The sequence below is a fragment of the Amphibalanus amphitrite genome, unplaced genomic scaffold (assembly GCF_019059575.1).
Source record: "Amphibalanus amphitrite isolate SeventyFive unplaced genomic scaffold, NRLGWU_Aamphi_draft 000290F_arrow, whole genome shotgun sequence".
In the NCBI taxonomy this organism is placed as follows: Eukaryota; Metazoa; Arthropoda; class Thecostraca; order Balanomorpha; family Balanidae; genus Amphibalanus; species Amphibalanus amphitrite.
This window is the reverse complement of record NW_024881785.1, coordinates 530,703-548,198: the sequence shown is the minus strand read 5'-3', so window position 1 is coordinate 548,198 and position 17,496 is coordinate 530,703. Positions and strand designations below refer to the sequence as shown.

Here is a 17,496-nt window from a genome sequence, read left to right as displayed (position 1 = left end):
GCCGCCGCCTGGGAGAGGCACGGGGTGGAATGTGCTCAATGGATGTGTTGGATTGCAGGTATTTGAGGTTATCCAGACAGTGACTGTTGATGCTATTTATATATTCAAGAACATTCGTTCAAACACCAGCGCAAACTGGTAATGCCCATCAAGAAACAACCAGCGCAAAGAGGTAATGCCCATCATGAAACAGCCTTACAGCAGAGCCTTAGGTAAGCAGGTATATGTAGAATCAAATCGACGTGGGATAGGAGAAAGAACAGCGCACAAAAAAATCAGCGGTTACAAGATAAATGAGACAGAGAGATATCAAAGGGGGACATACTGTTCTATCGTTAAAAAGCACGCGAGACTCGTCATAGGGAAATCTTCAATGCACCATCAGGCATAATAATCTGACGCATCGCTGTCCGTGTTTAATATACAAGGACATCACGCCACGCGGGCATCGACCCCTCCACTCGGGTATTAACTATTCATGGGTGAGCGATGACGGGCACACTGGAGTCATCAGAGCGAGTGACGACGGCGCATATTCCGAACATGACACTCCGACTCTGAATGAAGTGACGGCGCCGACTGCCGTTAGGCACACAACACTGAATGAATATCAAATCCCGAGGCCCTGCGCAGCACATACGTAGCAAGCAATGCAACCCCGAACAGTCAATCGGAAGTTTGCACAACTTGCATGCATTGCTAGGAAAGCACGTTTCCAATAAAATAATCTCACTGTACCAGGCGTACCTATGAGGAATCAGTTTAACAACGAAATCGATCTGCAGTTGTTTAATCTGCTCGGGAATTAGGATTCAGAGCCTGCTTGACATAATCATGAGAAGTGTGTGCCTTCATTCCAGCAGAAAATAAATTTTGATATCAAATGACACGCTTACCTACGCTTCAACCAAACTGCAAGGAGTCAGACAGTTTAAATACATTATCATTCGGAATCTTGTAAAAGATGTTGCATATTTATGAGACCGACCAGAACTACAGAAAATGATCGTATTCATAACCCAATTTGTATAAAACTGGATCAAATATGCATGAAGCGCTACATTAATGCAACATAGCGAAGGAATGCAGACAAAGTTCATTGACTTCTGAGCCCCTGAAGAGCCGACATCTGGCCTTCATCGGCTGTTGGTTCCCACAAAGTGTTCGCCGCACAATCTCGCCAGGGTCACAGCTGGATTAACGTCGGCCGGATAAGGATCGTCACTCCGTTAAAACCGCTGAAGGCCTCCCCGGGACTACCCTGACTCTGCTGACTGCCGGGTCCCTGGGTGGCAGCTGACCCGGGCCCCTCGCTGACCGCTGACTCGGGCCCCTGGCTGGCCTCTGACTCGGACTGATCAGCCGGCGATGGGGGCAGCTGGAGCAGAGTCGGACGTATCAGCAGCGTGGTGCCGGTACCTTCAGACAGGACGGCATCACCACTACCAGAGGAGACCTGTCGCGCCCGGCGAGGGTGACTCCGGACTGTGGCTGAGCTCACTGACCCCACGCCGCAGACCAGCGCCAGGACCAGCACCAGAATCACCTGAGGGCAAAGATGAGAGCTTCATGTGGTAGAATTCACCAAAACCTGGTAGTTTAGGGGAGAGTGGGGTAATTTGGCCGGTGGTGTAAATTGGCCGCCCCCACCTGTACGATGTCCTATAAAAGTGAGTGAAATAACTCTAGTCTCTATTCATTTGTCATGGGTAGAAATAACTGGAGGAAAAATGTCAAAACTTTGCCCCTCGTAGTTTTATTCAAAATTAATAAAACGTTAATTTCATTAGAAAATGGTAACTTTTACTTCTGTTTACAAAGTTGTATAACATGTAGTGTTTGGGCTAAAAACGAATTCAGACATTATAGCGCCATTCTTGGGGGTGTTCAGCGGTTCCAAGAGCAATTTTATCTAATTCCGTAAAGCCGTGATAACTTTATAGACATAAATTTTCAGAATGGCAATATGGGGTAATTTGGCCGGGACTAGCGGGGCAACTTGGCCGGTGCGCTCATGGTCACTATGCTGGGACGGCCGAGTTTTCATGGTCAATTGTACCATAAATGACATGATTCATGACCAACTTTGACTACTTTGATGCCTTACTCCCGATTGGTCAACTGTAAGAGCATGTGACGTCATCAAAGGTTACCAAACGTTTTTTGCTAATAAATCCTTACATAAAATTGGTACAGCCGCACAAATGGTCTCATTCTGTTCAGCTCGCCAAGGCGCATCGAATGATATGCATGATGACCTTGAAATCACGTGACCTTGAGGTTAAGCGACCTGATGCAACGTGACCTGAGGTCAACCTTTGACCTTGACTTCTCAAGGTCAACACATATATCTTTCGATGCGGACTGACGAGAGAATTACGATGGTACTCAAAGTTTTGGCCTAGCTTGATTACTTCAAAAGTTATTCGTAAAAAACTGTGATCGCATCTAGAGCCGCTAATTTGGCTATTTTGACCCCTGTGACCCCTGAGCCAACCTCCAAAATGCGGTAAATGCGTCATAGGACACACGTCATTGCTGAATCTGAAGCTGACTCGCAATATAACAGAAAATCCCGACCGCAAACTAACACCGGCCAAATTGCCCCACACCCCCGGCCAAATAACCCTGCTAGTGGGGCAATTTGGCCGCCTTGCAGACCTTTGTAATACGTCACAATTTCAATATAAGTAATTACTCTATCATTTCAAGTTCACTGTCCAGTAAAGTAAAATGAATGCGACACCTGCCAGCGTTGAGAAAATGCAGAAATGTGTCGTCAATTTTAAGTTATATCGTTTTCTAAAAAAAGCGGCCAAATTACCCCACTCTCCCCTACCTTTTCATTGTATAGTTCAGGAGAACCGGGGCACTATGACGCACTCTTGGAAGAGAGAATATCTGAATTACCACGGCTTGGATTTGCGCATCGTGCCGTTCGCTGTAGCGTGAACGAAATTCTTTCATAAGTGATATCAACAATGGCATGATGCAATTTTCTATTCTTCCTACAAGTCGCTGCAAAGCCCTTCTACACTCTACAACCTGTGCTGCAAACAACTACGAAAGAAACATTGTGGATCAATACCGTATGCACATGCAGAAACCTACAGAAAGTAAAATACGGACCTGGATATGAGTTATGAGACCCCAACTTGTGACAAAATAACGACTATCTTTCACTATTATTAATACACCCAACTCACAAGTTAGATGACTGGAGAATAACATTGACTATTATCAGAGGTTGAGAAATGCAGTGCTTTTGAATGCAACAGCATTCCTGCACTGTCAATCGGACGTTCTGATCGTCCCAAACTGAAATAGATTGCACAAAAGCGGCACAAAACTTGCATCAATACAGAGCATCTATACCTACGCGGCGAAGACCAACGGAAATTATGGTGAAGTCCTTTGTTGCCACATCACAATCGATTGAGCTTCTGTGTATCGATGATCTACAGTTAACTTTACGTTCATCATATTTATAAGCTATAGCCAATAGGGTGGCCATACTAGGGTGGTTCGTATGAGAGTAGCCAATAGGGTGGCTCGTAGCAAGCTAATTGAAACTTTTCTACTTTTTTTTCAACCTACCATGACCCACCGTTAAGCAATGCTTCGGTACTTACCGTAGTCAATTTCTTCCACATCGTTTCAGAGAACTCGCAAAGAAAACAGCTTATCTCAACACAAAACCAAACCGGCTGCTTTGAATCACTCCCCAAGGATTTTGAAGAATACTCTTTGCTGTATCACTTTATCACCGTCACAGCTGAGCACAGGTGGCTCGCGCAAAGCACTGAGCTGCTGACTCACTTCAGACAGCACTGTCCAGTGTCCACGCAGTTCTCACCAGACAGCACAGTGGGCTAGCGGTAAACTCACTTCTCACTTCAGACGGCACTGTCGACGCAGTTCTCACCCGACAGCACAGTGGGTCAGCGGTAAACTCACTTCTCACTTCAGACGCCGGCACTGTCGACACGCACGTCTCACTTTAGACGGCACTGTCGGAGCGGCTGGTCCACAACAGACAAACCTTGTCAGAACGGCCGGCTCCCTGCAGATAGCCCTATCTTTAGCGAGTGGCTCGCTCCACACAGCCCTGTCGGCGCGGCTGGTTCCCTTCAACTCAGACAGCCTTGTAGGCGCAACTCACACCAGACGGCACTGTCGGCGCGAACAACCGCCCTTTGCGAGCCGTGCTGCACGCCTCCGACGCCCTCGAGTTAGTTCGTGGAGGCGAACGCATCGGCTTGTTTTTCTGGGAGCCGCTGGAGGCCGCAGAAGAGGCAAGGGCGGCGCCAGGCCAAAGAGTTCGGCAATCGTTCAGTATCACTGGCCTTCATGGCTCAATCACAGTATTTGACATACCGAGTTTGTGCATGTGAATCTACAATCACATGCATATGACAAAGGCACCAAGAATGATTATCGGCACCCTCAAAGTCCGTTTCTTTGTCCGCCTTGTGCAATATGTTTCCAACACAGTCCTGAACGGCATTCCTCCACGGCCTGCGGACAGGTGAGCTGTCTGCCTCGCTCAGCGTGTGACGTCATCTGATGCATTTTTCATAACCAGAACCAGTGATTACGCACCATTTCATTCGCTTCAAACTTTGATCGTGAACGGTATCAAGGCAATCGTTAGGCGGCGTTTAGGCCTAAAGACGGAGCTCTTTCTGCGCCGCTCCTTTCATGCTGCTCGTCCCTCTGGGTCTGACGTTGGGCGTGAATTAATTAGCCACCTTTAGTATGCGGAGGACGCTGCTGTCGGAACACGAATAGTGTGAGTTCGGCTGCTTCGCTTACCAGCTGCGACGCTGTGGCTTAGAGAAACCGTGTGTGGAACAGAAATACGAAGTTGGTTATTATGTCTGGGCGGCACTGGAATTATCACGCATTAGGCTGTGGTGCTGAATGTCGGAACTTGATATTGCTGACTTCAAAAATTGTTAGGCATGACTCTTTCCTTGATATAATGTTTACAGGGTAGACATAAAAATCGTGCTAGTGTTAAAGACACATACACAACAACACTAAGGCACGAATTTTCTGGAGTTCAGAGTTTTAACCAAACAAGCAATTTTCGCCCTTTTCCAATATATTCGCTTCCAGGTGTTTATAGCTCACGAAGCCGGGCTTCTGTCGAAAACACCATTTATTTCCCTTCCGGCGATTGCAATCGCCCGCTCGGTCTGGCCATTGGCCACCTGCAGTGGCCGGTGACTGAACAGGGGCGCGGCGGGTGCCGGGCCGTCTCGTTTCCCCGCCAGCCGACGATCGGGCTCCGACGTGCCCCGCATCCGGCTGACCAAAACATTTCCGCCAGACGAATGGCGACGATTTGCCGGCCCCGCGGGCGTCGTCACTTAATCTGGAGATAGCCGGGCCGGTGCGGGCCGTGCTGAGTGCCGGGGCGCTGCGTGCCCGCGGCGGTGGATCTGGGACCGACTCCGCCGCACCAGCCGGTCACGTTCCTAGACAGTCTCCTCGGCTCCGGAGCCGTCGCGACGCTCTCCTGTTCCGTCCGTCCAGAGAGCGATAAAAACTGGTCGCGCTGCCAGCTCGACGCGCGATAACAGCACGACGACCACTTGGGACGCGATGGCCTGTGCTCACATACGGCCAGAATACCAATAGGGGGCTTATGGAGCCTCACCTTCAGCATTTTCAAGCTGCGCGCTACTCTGAGACATCACGCAAAGCATAGGTGTATCCGACAGCTCACGCTAAAATTCTTTGGGTCTTTTTCGATTGAGTTGGATGATAAAAAGCGTTATTTCAGATCGACTTTTGTGAAATGCACCATTAGTAGTTTGTCTGTATAATCGCAGTCGACATTCGATCGAGATGTTAATCACTATAGTCGATGGGGATTTATGACCAATACAGCGATTTTATAAATTGAATTAAAAGTATTGCTTTTCAGGTATTACCGTGCCCTAACAATACCCATAACCAAAGTTATTGGAGTTTCTTAAGTCGGACTTTTTCCCTGAGAAAATGTTTCACTTAACAGAATACCTGGCAGAGTACGTAGGTATACTTACTGGCCAGTTAGCTTTTAAATTCATGGATATTCGGCTAAAATGGTCTTCCCACAAGAAGTGGAAAATGCAATTGTGACCGCTTACGTGATATAATATTTTTCCTATAAAATCAGCATTATAATAGGCATATTTCGTTCTTGTCATTGCCCATTATTGACAGTAGGTATCAAATAGCACAAACATTATACGGAGCTTTTCTGCTTTGTGCGTTCCAGTGCAATTGAAGCGTATTTTTCCAATGAGAGAAACCATTTCGTAAGCATTAGCGTTTTCATTTTATGCAAGGAAAAAGGTTAATTTCCATAATATCGGATGTTACGAGTAGTGTAATGCCCGATATGCTCCCTTTCTTGAATCTAGTTGTCTTTAATTTCGACTTAATTTCTAAGCCTTTGTTTTCGGCTGTCTACACTTAACTTTTACACGCATTTCTTTCTCCAAAATCTATTGAAACTGCCAGAACCGCTTTACTGGCTACTATGGTCACTGATTCTACGTACGCTTCAGGTTTTTTCATCACGTTGGCCGATAAGCGAATGGACAACTTAAAGGGACCCTCCCACCTTCAAAAAAGTTTATGAATTGGCATGAAAGTGATGTCGCTCGGTTCAGAAAGAGCAAAAACGAATATCTACCAAATTTCACCGAAAAATATTCACCGATTTTCAAGATATTATACTTTTACTTTTGTTTACTTTTTTGGGATCTCCGCTGTTTCTAGCGACTTTATTTTAGAAGTGCGGCGTTTGCGGCAGATGTTGCGCGCAAATAGCATATGCCACCGCGTGCTACAAAACGTTTTAGTCAAACATTTAAAAATCGTTAGATATTTGCGCTGACGGCACACATTCAGAGGGGTATTCCTAAGCATTAGCCCCTCTGAATCAAAATACTGCAATTTTGAAATTCAATATTTCCGATTTAAGGCATTTCTCGATGTTGTGAGTGCCGAAACCGGTAATTGTGAGCCAGGGACCCCATTTTGGCTATCTCAACTCAAATCTAATGTTAAGGTGGGAGGGTCCCTTTAAAACAGAAGTCACAATTTCACGATTTGTTGCTGCCAATACGGAGAAAACACAGACATTTATCTTCGAGCAGTCGCTTTAAAAACACGTTTATTCTTCCTGATCTGCTGTATTTTACTGGGTAACCTAAATGAATGGCCCGTTTGTTCCCTAAATGCAAGCAAAGCAAGATATATATGGAATTCGTGTCCTCTCACGACCGAAGTACACCGAAAACGTTCCTGTCGGGTCCATCTGATGTATGTCTGTTTACGACACCGCCATTGCGCCTCGTCTGGGCTAAAACATAACTACCAAACTGCATTGGGATAAGTAGTTAAATTAAATTGTTCATGTAAATTCAAGGTCCTTGAAAAAAAATACTGTGGAATCGTTCTTGCGCGTCGTTTTTTACTGTCCAGCTTGCAGCTCATGGGTAGCGACCGGCGTTTTTTTTTTTCTTAGAATGAATAAGCAGGCATAGTGGTCTGGCAAGTTCTTCCGTTCTTGGAACACTGCTGGACAGCCGTGCTCGTAGCTACAGTTAATTTAGCGGCTATTACATCTCACGTCTCAGAATGATGGATGGCCTTGTCCCCATAGCCAAAAACAGCTTATTTTGTAATTTTTCCTCCGCTAGAACCTTAGCAAAAAGAACACTGGCGTCAGAGGGCATGGAAGGAAGTTTCATTTTTAAATTGTGTTCCCGAAGGGAGCAATATTTCATCGTTGTTTTCCTCGCCGATAACTGAAAAACCATCGTGGAACATTTAATCGGGCTGTTTTTCTCCTCGGTATGCATATCTTATCACTCGGATAAGATTGGATGAAAGCGAATGATTAATTGGCCTGATCGATCCAAAGCATACACAAACGATGATACGAGCTACGAGGCATCTGATGACTATGCGAAACGACTACACGGGTTAATCTGAAAGAGATATTCCTGGAACATACACACAATTGTTCACAATGACATCCCTTACTGCTGCGTGTTCACCAGCGTTCATACGTCACCGTGTTCTATTTGCAGCTGACGCTGCTGACGGAGCTGCGCGAGATCGTGTCGCCAGCCGATCAGGTGCGGTTCGATCAGATGGTCTACCATTCGGACCGGCGGCGTCCGTTTGAACATTCGGTAAGTAGTCAATGCCGCACATTTCTGGAACGTTTGCTGGTGAAATGCCATCCTAACACGTAACGGGCAAGAACTGGGCTCCTCATGCGCTCCTAAAAAAAAAAAAAACACGCCAGCGACATCAGATAAAATGGGATGACAGAGAGATGATGCTGGGACGAAATGGTCGTTTGCAGTTGACCACTCTGCAGCTCATTTCCTTCAGGAACGCAACAAGACTCCAAATACCTACCTGAATAGTTTGGATTATTATTTGAGTTGATAGGTTCGGGCTAGCATTGGTATAATTCTCTGGTTCATTCGATGTAAAATACCTTTTGGCAGTTCGGTACCAAATACAAAAGAACAAAAAAGAATCGACCGTTCCTTATATACCGTTGGCACTCAATGTGGAACTTAAAGAAAGCACACAGTCTAGCATCGACCAACATCGGTCACAGTAGTAGCCTGCAGGTCTAACGCCTTTTTTCCGGCTCGCACTAGCACCGGTCGTTTTACAATCGGTGCCGGTGTGACACTGGCGATACCTAATGATTTCCTAAAGAGGTTACCTGGCCAAGTGACGCAGCGCAGCATTAGGTAGGTACTGCTGATATTTCATTCCGAGTGGTCACTGCGAAACATAAATTCGTCCCGGCCGCTGGGGTGGCTGTCCGAGTCGGGTGTGGCCGCTCCGACGGCGCCACGCTCTATTTCAGGCCAAGGGGTATTGGCCGGGACCCCTGGGGGCACTCTGCCCGTTCAGACCGCCAGCTAGCCACGCTGGGCTGAATTGTGGTAAAGTTGGATCGGACCAACGTCAGCCCGAGGCTTTCTCTCAGTATTGCGTTGTGGCCATGGATGGGGATGGGACAGGGTCAAGGATGATTGTGTACTTGCCAACCTAACATCATTGAAAATGCAGCATGAAGTAGGTAGGTATGCCCATATCCAGACATGTGCTTGGATCCGGAAAAATGGATCTGAGATCCGATCCCATGGATCCCGATCCGAGATCCATTCAGATCATAGATCCAACCCCTCAATTTTGTCGAGAGATCTACTGGGATCATAGATCTGACCCTTCAATTTTGTCGCTAGATCCACTCGGATCATAGATCTGGCTCCCCAATTTTGTCGTGAGATCCATTGGGATCATAGCTCATAGGTGCTCAAAATGTTAACAACTTTCTTTCATAAGAAGTTATGAATACCAAAGTATGGTTAGAAACAAACAATCTTATACAAAGACCATATTAGTAAAGGCATCCAGTTACATTATACAGAATACAAAATAAAGGAGGCTCATGACGGTCACAACTTGAGAGAATTGAGTGACATGAAGATTGTTCACATTCACATACCAACAGAAAAGTTTGCATTTACAATTAACATAGAGGTAAGTCAAAGTAATGACTAATGAACAAAACATAACTAGGTACCTACCACATCACAATTCATGTTAGAATCTACATAATGATATTGATAAGACAATCTCATTGATCTTGCATTCGACAACCATGAGGCTTTCCAGTTTCCAGCTACCACAATTGATTGATAAACAATAAAAGATGATACTGACACATGTGGCTTGGTTAGGTAAAAGTATTTCAATCTATTGAATGTAATATTTGATAAAATAAACTGAGATATAAACAAAAGTATAAAAATATTCAACATCCTGCGGAAGCGCGATGGGAAGCGAAATATCAATTGTAATGGCCTTGGATGTTTACCGTAAAATGATTATTCAGTACCTAAATTGAACTCGTGACGTCATTTCAAATAACAAATGAGCTAGGCGTTCTACCTTCGAGTATAATGAAAATAAATAAAAAATCAAACTGGAAATTCAAAAGTCTGGAGCTTTTCTTTAAAGAATGTTCATTTTTTCTGCCTCACATAATTTTACGATACGATTGTTTGTGAATATCATCTTTGTAGCGTTGAATTTAATGACGTAAACGTAAGCTGAAACGGTATTATAGGGCCCTGAGCGGCGTGCGCCTTGCAGCTTTATTTTGTTCACTTTTCAAATGAATAACAATATCTTACGTCGTTAGTTTAAAGGTCCTATTACGGGGAATCTTTTGGAATCATTACGGTCTTGGTCAAATCAAGATTTTTCATTGGTCAAACGATAATGACGTAATAAAACCATATTACCAAAACGTGAGCTGTGAATTTCGTTTGTCTTTTTTTGGGAGGCTCTCTCATAACAAAAGCACAGCATGGCACCACACGTGGCACGACGGCCTTGGCACTATGCCAAAAGTAGGTAATCTGAAGAAGTTGATGCCATTTTTGAACTTGTAATTTTATTAGGAAAGTATTAGAGATTGGTTTCCATTCTTACTAAATCGAAATTGTGTTGCACATACTAATAGCTCATATGAACATTCTGGATTGGGATTTCATACCTGGCGGAAGTGGATTGCTGGATTATTTTTAACAAAACTGACCTATTTGGCTTCCAGGTTTGATTTCCTAACATCTGTCCATAGGCGGCAGAACTGGGGGGGGGGGTGTGGCACCAGGGTACAGTGCCCCCCATAGATTTTGGCATTTTAGCATTAGCCCTACTGGCGTTGCAGAAAGAATGGGACCAAAATGAAAATCTGCAGTGCCCTGCTGCCACTGCATCTGTCTGTACTGTTTGTTCTTTGAATTAAAGTGGCTGTAGCTTGTTGATAAGATTGTCATCAGTGCTGTCATGAAAAAGTTACAATTGGTCACAAAAAGTAGCAATATGCATGTTCTTGGTTTATTTTAAATGTAGTACAAATGTTGTTTATTTAAATTCAAATTTAATGATGATACCTAATGATCACAAGTGGTCTTAACCAATAACCATGTCCACAAGTGATAATTCTCAATTGTATTGCACTGTAAGGTGTACAATTATGTAGGATAAGGGTTTCATTGGCTACAGGTTGTCGTGAGATCCATACAGATCATAGGTCCTCCACAAATTTTTGCCCGCTGGATCCACAGAGATCATAGATCCGACCCCTAAATTTTGTCGAGAGATCCATTCAGATCATAGATCCAACCCCTGAATTTTGTCGAGAGATCCACTCGGATCATAGATCCAACCCCTCTATTTTGTCGAGAGATCCACTGAGATCATAGATCCAGCTCTCGGATCCAAGCACATGTCTGCCCATATCTGTAAGAATCTTGGGTATGCCACAGGTAGGCAATTTTTTTGGAATCGGCACACAATAAAAATGCCCAAAGGCCAAAGCCATGTCATTTCCGATCAATCCTAATGAGAGCTGTTGCGTTTTTTTTTTTTGCGATAAATTAGTGACATGCAATCACTGAATTTGATCTTTACCTATTGTCCGTGTCAGCGGTATGTTATCACTGTATTTCACCTTTCCGAGAGGCTGGCGCTGGCGTCCATCACCAGACAGGTGGCGGCGCCTGGTGGCGGCCCCGGCAACCGCAGATTCAGCGATCCCCGAGCGATGACTCTGGCATCGAGCTTCCCAATGGCTCCTACGCAGCCCCTCATCACAGGTAAGTGATGTCAACACTGTATTTTGATTATATCAAAATAAAAAGTTACGTATCTTGAAATCACCGTGATTTCCGGTAACTCCTTAGGTAGGTAGTCGTAACTCACAGCCAACCTCAAACATTTTACCAAAATGCGCACAAACTGAGCCCCTGACGCCTGTCCGTGCCCCCCAGAAGCCTCGGCGAAGAGGATTGGCCGCTCGCCGCACGTTCGCGGGTGGTCTTCCATAGACATGTAGACGACCCCGGCCACGCGGGTCACGGCGGCACGGTAAGTCACCTCCTCGGCGGGCCGTCCGACGGTAAAAGCACGTGGAGGCATCCATTACCTACACCAGCCGCGACCGGGTCGTGCGTTTTCAGCCCCGGCTTATCCACCGTCCAATATGGGCGCACCAGGATGAAACTGGTATACCTTTTTACGTCGGATGTCCTGATCGATGGGGCAAAGCGGACAGGTTATCCTTCATCATCAAACTTTCCCTGGGTTGGGGCTAAGCATAAGGGATGGGAAGATGCATGCAGTTATTGGATCAATATCCTTCATCGTGCCCACCGCCGTGTTGTCAGATACAACGCAATGACAGTCGCAAGCACTAAGCAGCTTTTGGCAGCCCTGACGCACGGTCCTGACGGCATATTGACCGTCTGGGCACGGTGCAGACCGCTCAGTGTGTTGACAGGCGCCTTTAGTGTGCTGACATCTCCGTCAGTGTGCTGACGGGCTCCAGTTTCAGGGCGCCCTGTCTCCGGCCGGTGCGCTGCGGGCGGCTCTGGCCGGTCCGGTGACCGCCGTGTCACGCCTCCCTGACCGGTGCAGGTCACTGACCTCAGTGCCGACCGGGGACCCGAGCTTCAGCAGTGACCTGACCCGACTGCGACCGGCCAGCGCCCTGACAGAAACGGTCAGTGGCCGAACATCGGGTGGAGATGAGATATTGAAAACTCCACCGCCTAAATTAATCAGGCTTTAACCCACGAGCCGCTGGGGGGGGGGGCATAAAGTTGCCCCCCCCTTTACGTTTTGTGAAATATCTCCGAAACCTGATGAGCTACGAACGTGAAACTTGGCATAGCTTCAAATGAATACCTAGGCAATGTTTGAGGAAAGTTTGATGGTTGTAGCACCTAAGATGACGTCACAGTGACGTCATAAAGTTTTGCCGTTTTCCGATATGGACCGTTCCTGATGACGCTGAGCATGAAACTCAACTGTAAATGAACTAGACAGCACCTGCTGTCATCCTAAAACATCTAACTACACTTCCATCTAGTTTCTGACCAATAATTGGTCCTTTATATTCGGTCCCATATATCTGATGTATCGTGAGGAATATGAGAGGCGCAAATCTATAATTTCACTTATGACGTCACTGTGACGTCATTTCAAATGGGATGAACACCAAATTTGGACACCACCTCGGCTAGGTATTCAGGAAGATGTGTGCAAAGTTTCGCTTCTCTATCTCTTCGCGTTGCGACGATATCGTCGCAGAAGTAAAGGGGGGCAACTATATGCCCCCCCCCCCCCCCAGCGGCCGGCGGGTGGCGCGGAGGCCCAGCGACCGCCGGGTTAACCTTATGGTGTTACGTTTCTATTACTAGGCAGCTCTGGAAAATAAATCAACTTCAATGCACTTGTTACCGTGCAATGTCACGCTGAACTAATTTTAACTGCACTGCATTTGTCGTCGTCAAATTCAACTGATCGATTTGATGGACGGTTCAACGCGTTAGCAACAGTTCCCGCGTGACATTCATTGATTAATGGCTGTTAGACGTCGCGCCTTGTTTGTCTATTTTTATCATAGGTAGTAGCAGGCTGGTACACCGTTAGTAACACACAATTTTATGCACTAATAGTTGTGTTCATTATGTTCGGCGAGGAATACACCTGAACAATGATTGCTCGACAGGAGATGGATTCTTACCCGGCAAGCCCGATCTTGGAGGACCCTGAGGGTAACATCAAGGTGACGATACCCAAGAACAAGCCTCTACTGGGTATCGTGATAGAAGGTGGAGCCAACACGTCCCAACCGCTACCACGCATCGTCAACATACAGGTAACAGAGACAAAGGGTCAGATCATCGGGGGTCGAGCGACGCGTAACTCTCTACACGTGAGCTCCGGAACGAATATCATATTCACGCGCATCAGACATTAATTGCTATTACTTATTGAGTCGAAAAGGTTCTGCCAATAACCCGGTTTACATAGCATATTTGACGAGGCTCTAGCTCGTTAATTTGGCGATAATTTCGATGCAGTGAATGGTCTTCAAATATTTAGAGGGGATAATTTTGTAAATTGTTAAGCACGATTAGCATCTTTTGCAACATCACGGACGGAGATATAAGCTTGCAACAAACCATATGTAAACGCGTCTAATGAAAAGCATCACTGTCCTTATGAGCCTTCCGGAAAGCCGGTGGCTGGGTAGGCTGCGCCGCAGTACCGTCCTGTCATGCGGTACAGTCTACAGGGTGTCTCAAAAGTTCGTTCACACATTTCCCATGCCAATAAAGCATATAAGAACCGGCCAAAAGTATAAAGTTTTGGTGTCTGTGTGTACACTAGACAAATATGCATGCTTTGACAACTGATTAAGAAGGTTGGAAACCAACCCCTTTGCTGTATCTCCAAAAAATATTTGCCCATACCGATTTCTGTTGCTCCGTCAGCTGCCGGAGGCTGATAAAAGGTTACCAGCTTTCAAGCTCTTGCAGGGGAATCCCCTGCAGTTTCTGCGTCGGATTTAGTTTTGACTAGCTCCCCGGCAACATCTGATTTTCCCTGAAAGCCGACAGCTTGCATCGACACCATTCTTGAGTATTTTGTAGGCATTCTCTGGCGCTAACTGCTTCATGAATGACTGGCGCCGACATCCCAAGCGCCATTTTCCTTTTCAAAACGACCCCAGTCCTGAACAAACGGGAAGTACCAGGAGTAAATTTTTCGCATCATATGGTAGCAGAATGTGTCGGACGTCTGTTTCTCAGACACATTGTGCAAATTTTGCAAATTCCAAGCGCTCGTCATTCCCCATGCCAAGACCTTCGCTCGGTTGCGGAGTGTTTTCCTCGGGAGATGTTCTGCTTTGTAAACGGCCCAAACCTGTCCATCGTGTGGTTTTATCGGGATTTTGTGTTTAAAAGAAAATTATTCGCTGCAGATCTGCCTCTTGAAACTTCGTTAGATAAAATTTTACAATAACTGACACTTTTGGAGGGTCAGGTGTCCTTGGCATTGACGATTTTTGTGTTATTGTCCCCAAAAATTAGCGTTATAGATATTATAAACAATTTTAAATTATAATTTGTCTTTATTTTACGATGACCTGCACTTTTTGAAAATGGGTAACCTCTGTCTGTGACCTTCTTGCCAGTTTTCAATAGTTATGACCGCATTTTCAGCTGCTTTCCGGAACACGAGTCTGCTGTCGTGCGAGGGTCGTTCAAAACGCCGTTAGTCTCGCATGGTTTCGTCCTTCAAAAATTTTAGCCACCGTTTTTATGAGATAATCATCATGTTGCACTCATCCTCGCCGACACTTAGCCATGTGTCATTTCCGACTTAACCATTCCCATTACTCCTGAAACAGAGAGTTTCACAACATACCCGACTTTGCAACCTACATTTTCGTGCCTGACCCATGGTCAGAGGTGAACCCTTTTTGTGAGCTCATGAAGGGTCGAATGCACTTGAAAACAATGAGACTGCTTGAGGAAGGTTGTCACCAATGCCCATGCAAAATTTCGACTGTTTATTTCTTGTTGATTCAGAATTATTGACAAAAAAGCATGGCTGGTACCTGTGAACGAACTTTTGAGACACCCTGTACTTCTAACACCATGACGCAGTCTCCGGCGTTCAACGCCATGCGTGGCATCTCATACTGCGTAGACCGAGTCCGAAATGGTAGGGCAGCGTAGGTGTGGCGATGGTCAGACAGGCCAAACATTGTGCCTGCTTATTTGTAAATAGTAATCGTAACCGGCCATGACCAATGCAATAAAAAATTCGTACACGGATACCAGATAAATAACCGACAAAGTGATATTCTCTAGCTGTTGCGCGTAGTTATTCAGCTGTCTTCAAACTGGTTTCTGGTGGGCGTTTAAGTGCATGAGCTACGTGAGTGAGCATTGGCTGTGATGCCTCTTTATACCGCTGGGCAATAGGTAATTGTTGTTTTACATTTCAGCCGTACGGCTCAGCGTTCAGTGCCAGCGGTCTGATGGTCTGTTATTTTACATTTCAGCCGTACGGATCAGCGTTCAGTGCCGGCGGTCTGATGGTGTGTTGTTTTACATTTCAGCCGTACGGATCAGCGTTCAGTGCCGGCGGTCTAATGATGTGTTATTTTACATTTCAGCCGTACGGCTCAGCGTTCAGTGCCGGCGGTCTGATGGTGTGTTATTTTACATTTCAGCCGTACGGCTCAGCGTTCAGTGCCGGCGGTCTGATGGTGGGCCAGGTCATCAAGTCGGTGGACGGACGGAGGCTAGTCGGTAAGTCCGGCTGGACCCGGCAGGTCTGACCAGTCCGATCAAAAATAAGTGTCACATAATTACACACATTTAGGCGTTCATTATTGAATACTTGGCCTATTGTCTTGTCCCAAGTGATGGGCTTTACAACATTACCACATAATTGCACACGTTCCCGACTCAATTCAGCCAATGCGTCGATCTCAGACATGTTTTCCTTTCAGGCGTCAACCACCAGCGAGCGGCCCAGCTGATTGCAGAAGCATACGCCAACAAGAACAAACCCGACATCGAGTTTGTTGTTCGCGAGCTGAAGCGAAGTGCCTTCAACGTGCGTCACTGTGCGCCGGACCTGACGCCCGACTAGTCCCGACCCCTGGAGCGAGCGGTCCGACGCGACGGTGGAGCCACCTGGGACCGATGGGGACCACTCAGTCAACAACACACCACACAGAGGCAACAGAAATAGGCGTCCGAGATCGCTGTTCGGCAAACTCGACCTGCATTGAGCCCAGGCCACTGTGAGGATTTACGTTTTGTCACAACATTGTGGTCAGTTTAAGTTTTGGACCAAAATATGTCAAAGTCACTCAAAGTGCTATTTTGCTACTACCTACGTTATGTAACCCTTCAACTTATGTAACTCTGCGATCAGTTTATCCCATTGGATCGTTGCGGCGCAGTTAAAAGATCGTGGAAAGCAATAACTATTTATTATCTAGCACCCTGTGCCAATGATTCCCAGGAGTTTGTAAATATGGTGGATAATAGGGGAAGTTGGGGGAACGCCGAAGACTTTTTTTCTGACGCCCGTAGCACGCAAGGTAGACAACATAAGCTATTCTTGTTGGCGTCATTCGAGAGGCCAGTCTTTTGCCTTTCAAACATACCAGGCGCATTTGATGAATTCGCATACCGTTAAGCGCACAAACTAAAAATATCAAAGAAGTGACTTTTTCGGCGTTGCCCCGGACTGCGGGGAAAGCCGAAAATGGGAGAAATGATCTACGGGGAATGCCGACATTGATGTTTTGCCATTTTATCTCAAACTTTATCCAGAATTGATCAAAGCTGACACGCGTTTTAAGAGCTTGAGGAGGCGGTGCACACTGGAAGTTATAATTGTGTGATATAATAAGAACATGCCAGGTAAATCATTCCTTATAGGTAACAGGCCGTTGTGTCGGTTGAAAGTGTAATTTGTGTGACTAAAAATACGCGTTGCTATTCTACAGCAGTAAAGTCCACGTAGCGTGCTTTTAACACGTGCGTAATCGCACGTTTTCGGCATTACCCC

At 46.1% G+C, this 17,496-nt stretch overlaps 2 protein-coding genes across 2 annotated transcripts in view; one reads left to right on the top strand and one right to left on the bottom strand.

The window, feature by feature from the left end:
* The window catches only part of LOC122387586, a 51,371-nt gene extending 34,402 nt beyond the window's left edge, over positions 1-16,969 (top strand). The window contains exons 8-14 of the mRNA XM_043377925.1: positions 8,097-8,201; positions 11,572-11,705; positions 11,880-11,976; positions 12,443-12,610; positions 13,622-13,771; positions 16,142-16,220; positions 16,424-16,969. Coding sequence (XP_043233860.1) covers positions 8,097-8,201; positions 11,572-11,705; positions 11,880-11,976; positions 12,443-12,610; positions 13,622-13,771; positions 16,142-16,220; positions 16,424-16,566 — 876 coding nt within the window. The 3' untranslated portion in view covers positions 16,567-16,969. The remainder of the gene's footprint in view (positions 1-8,096; positions 8,202-11,571; positions 11,706-11,879; positions 11,977-12,442; positions 12,611-13,621; positions 13,772-16,141; positions 16,221-16,423) is intronic.
* On the bottom strand, positions 71-4,247 carry LOC122387584. The gene is made up of 2 exons (XM_043377924.1): positions 3,633-4,247; positions 71-1,546 (listed from the first exon to the last, which is right to left on the bottom strand). Exons 1-2 carry the CDS (start codon positions 3,651-3,653, stop codon positions 1,187-1,189), a joined length of 381 nt encoding a protein of 126 aa, XP_043233859.1. The 5' UTR covers positions 3,654-4,247; the 3' UTR covers positions 71-1,186.
* Positions 16,970-17,496: the final 527 nt, after the last annotated feature.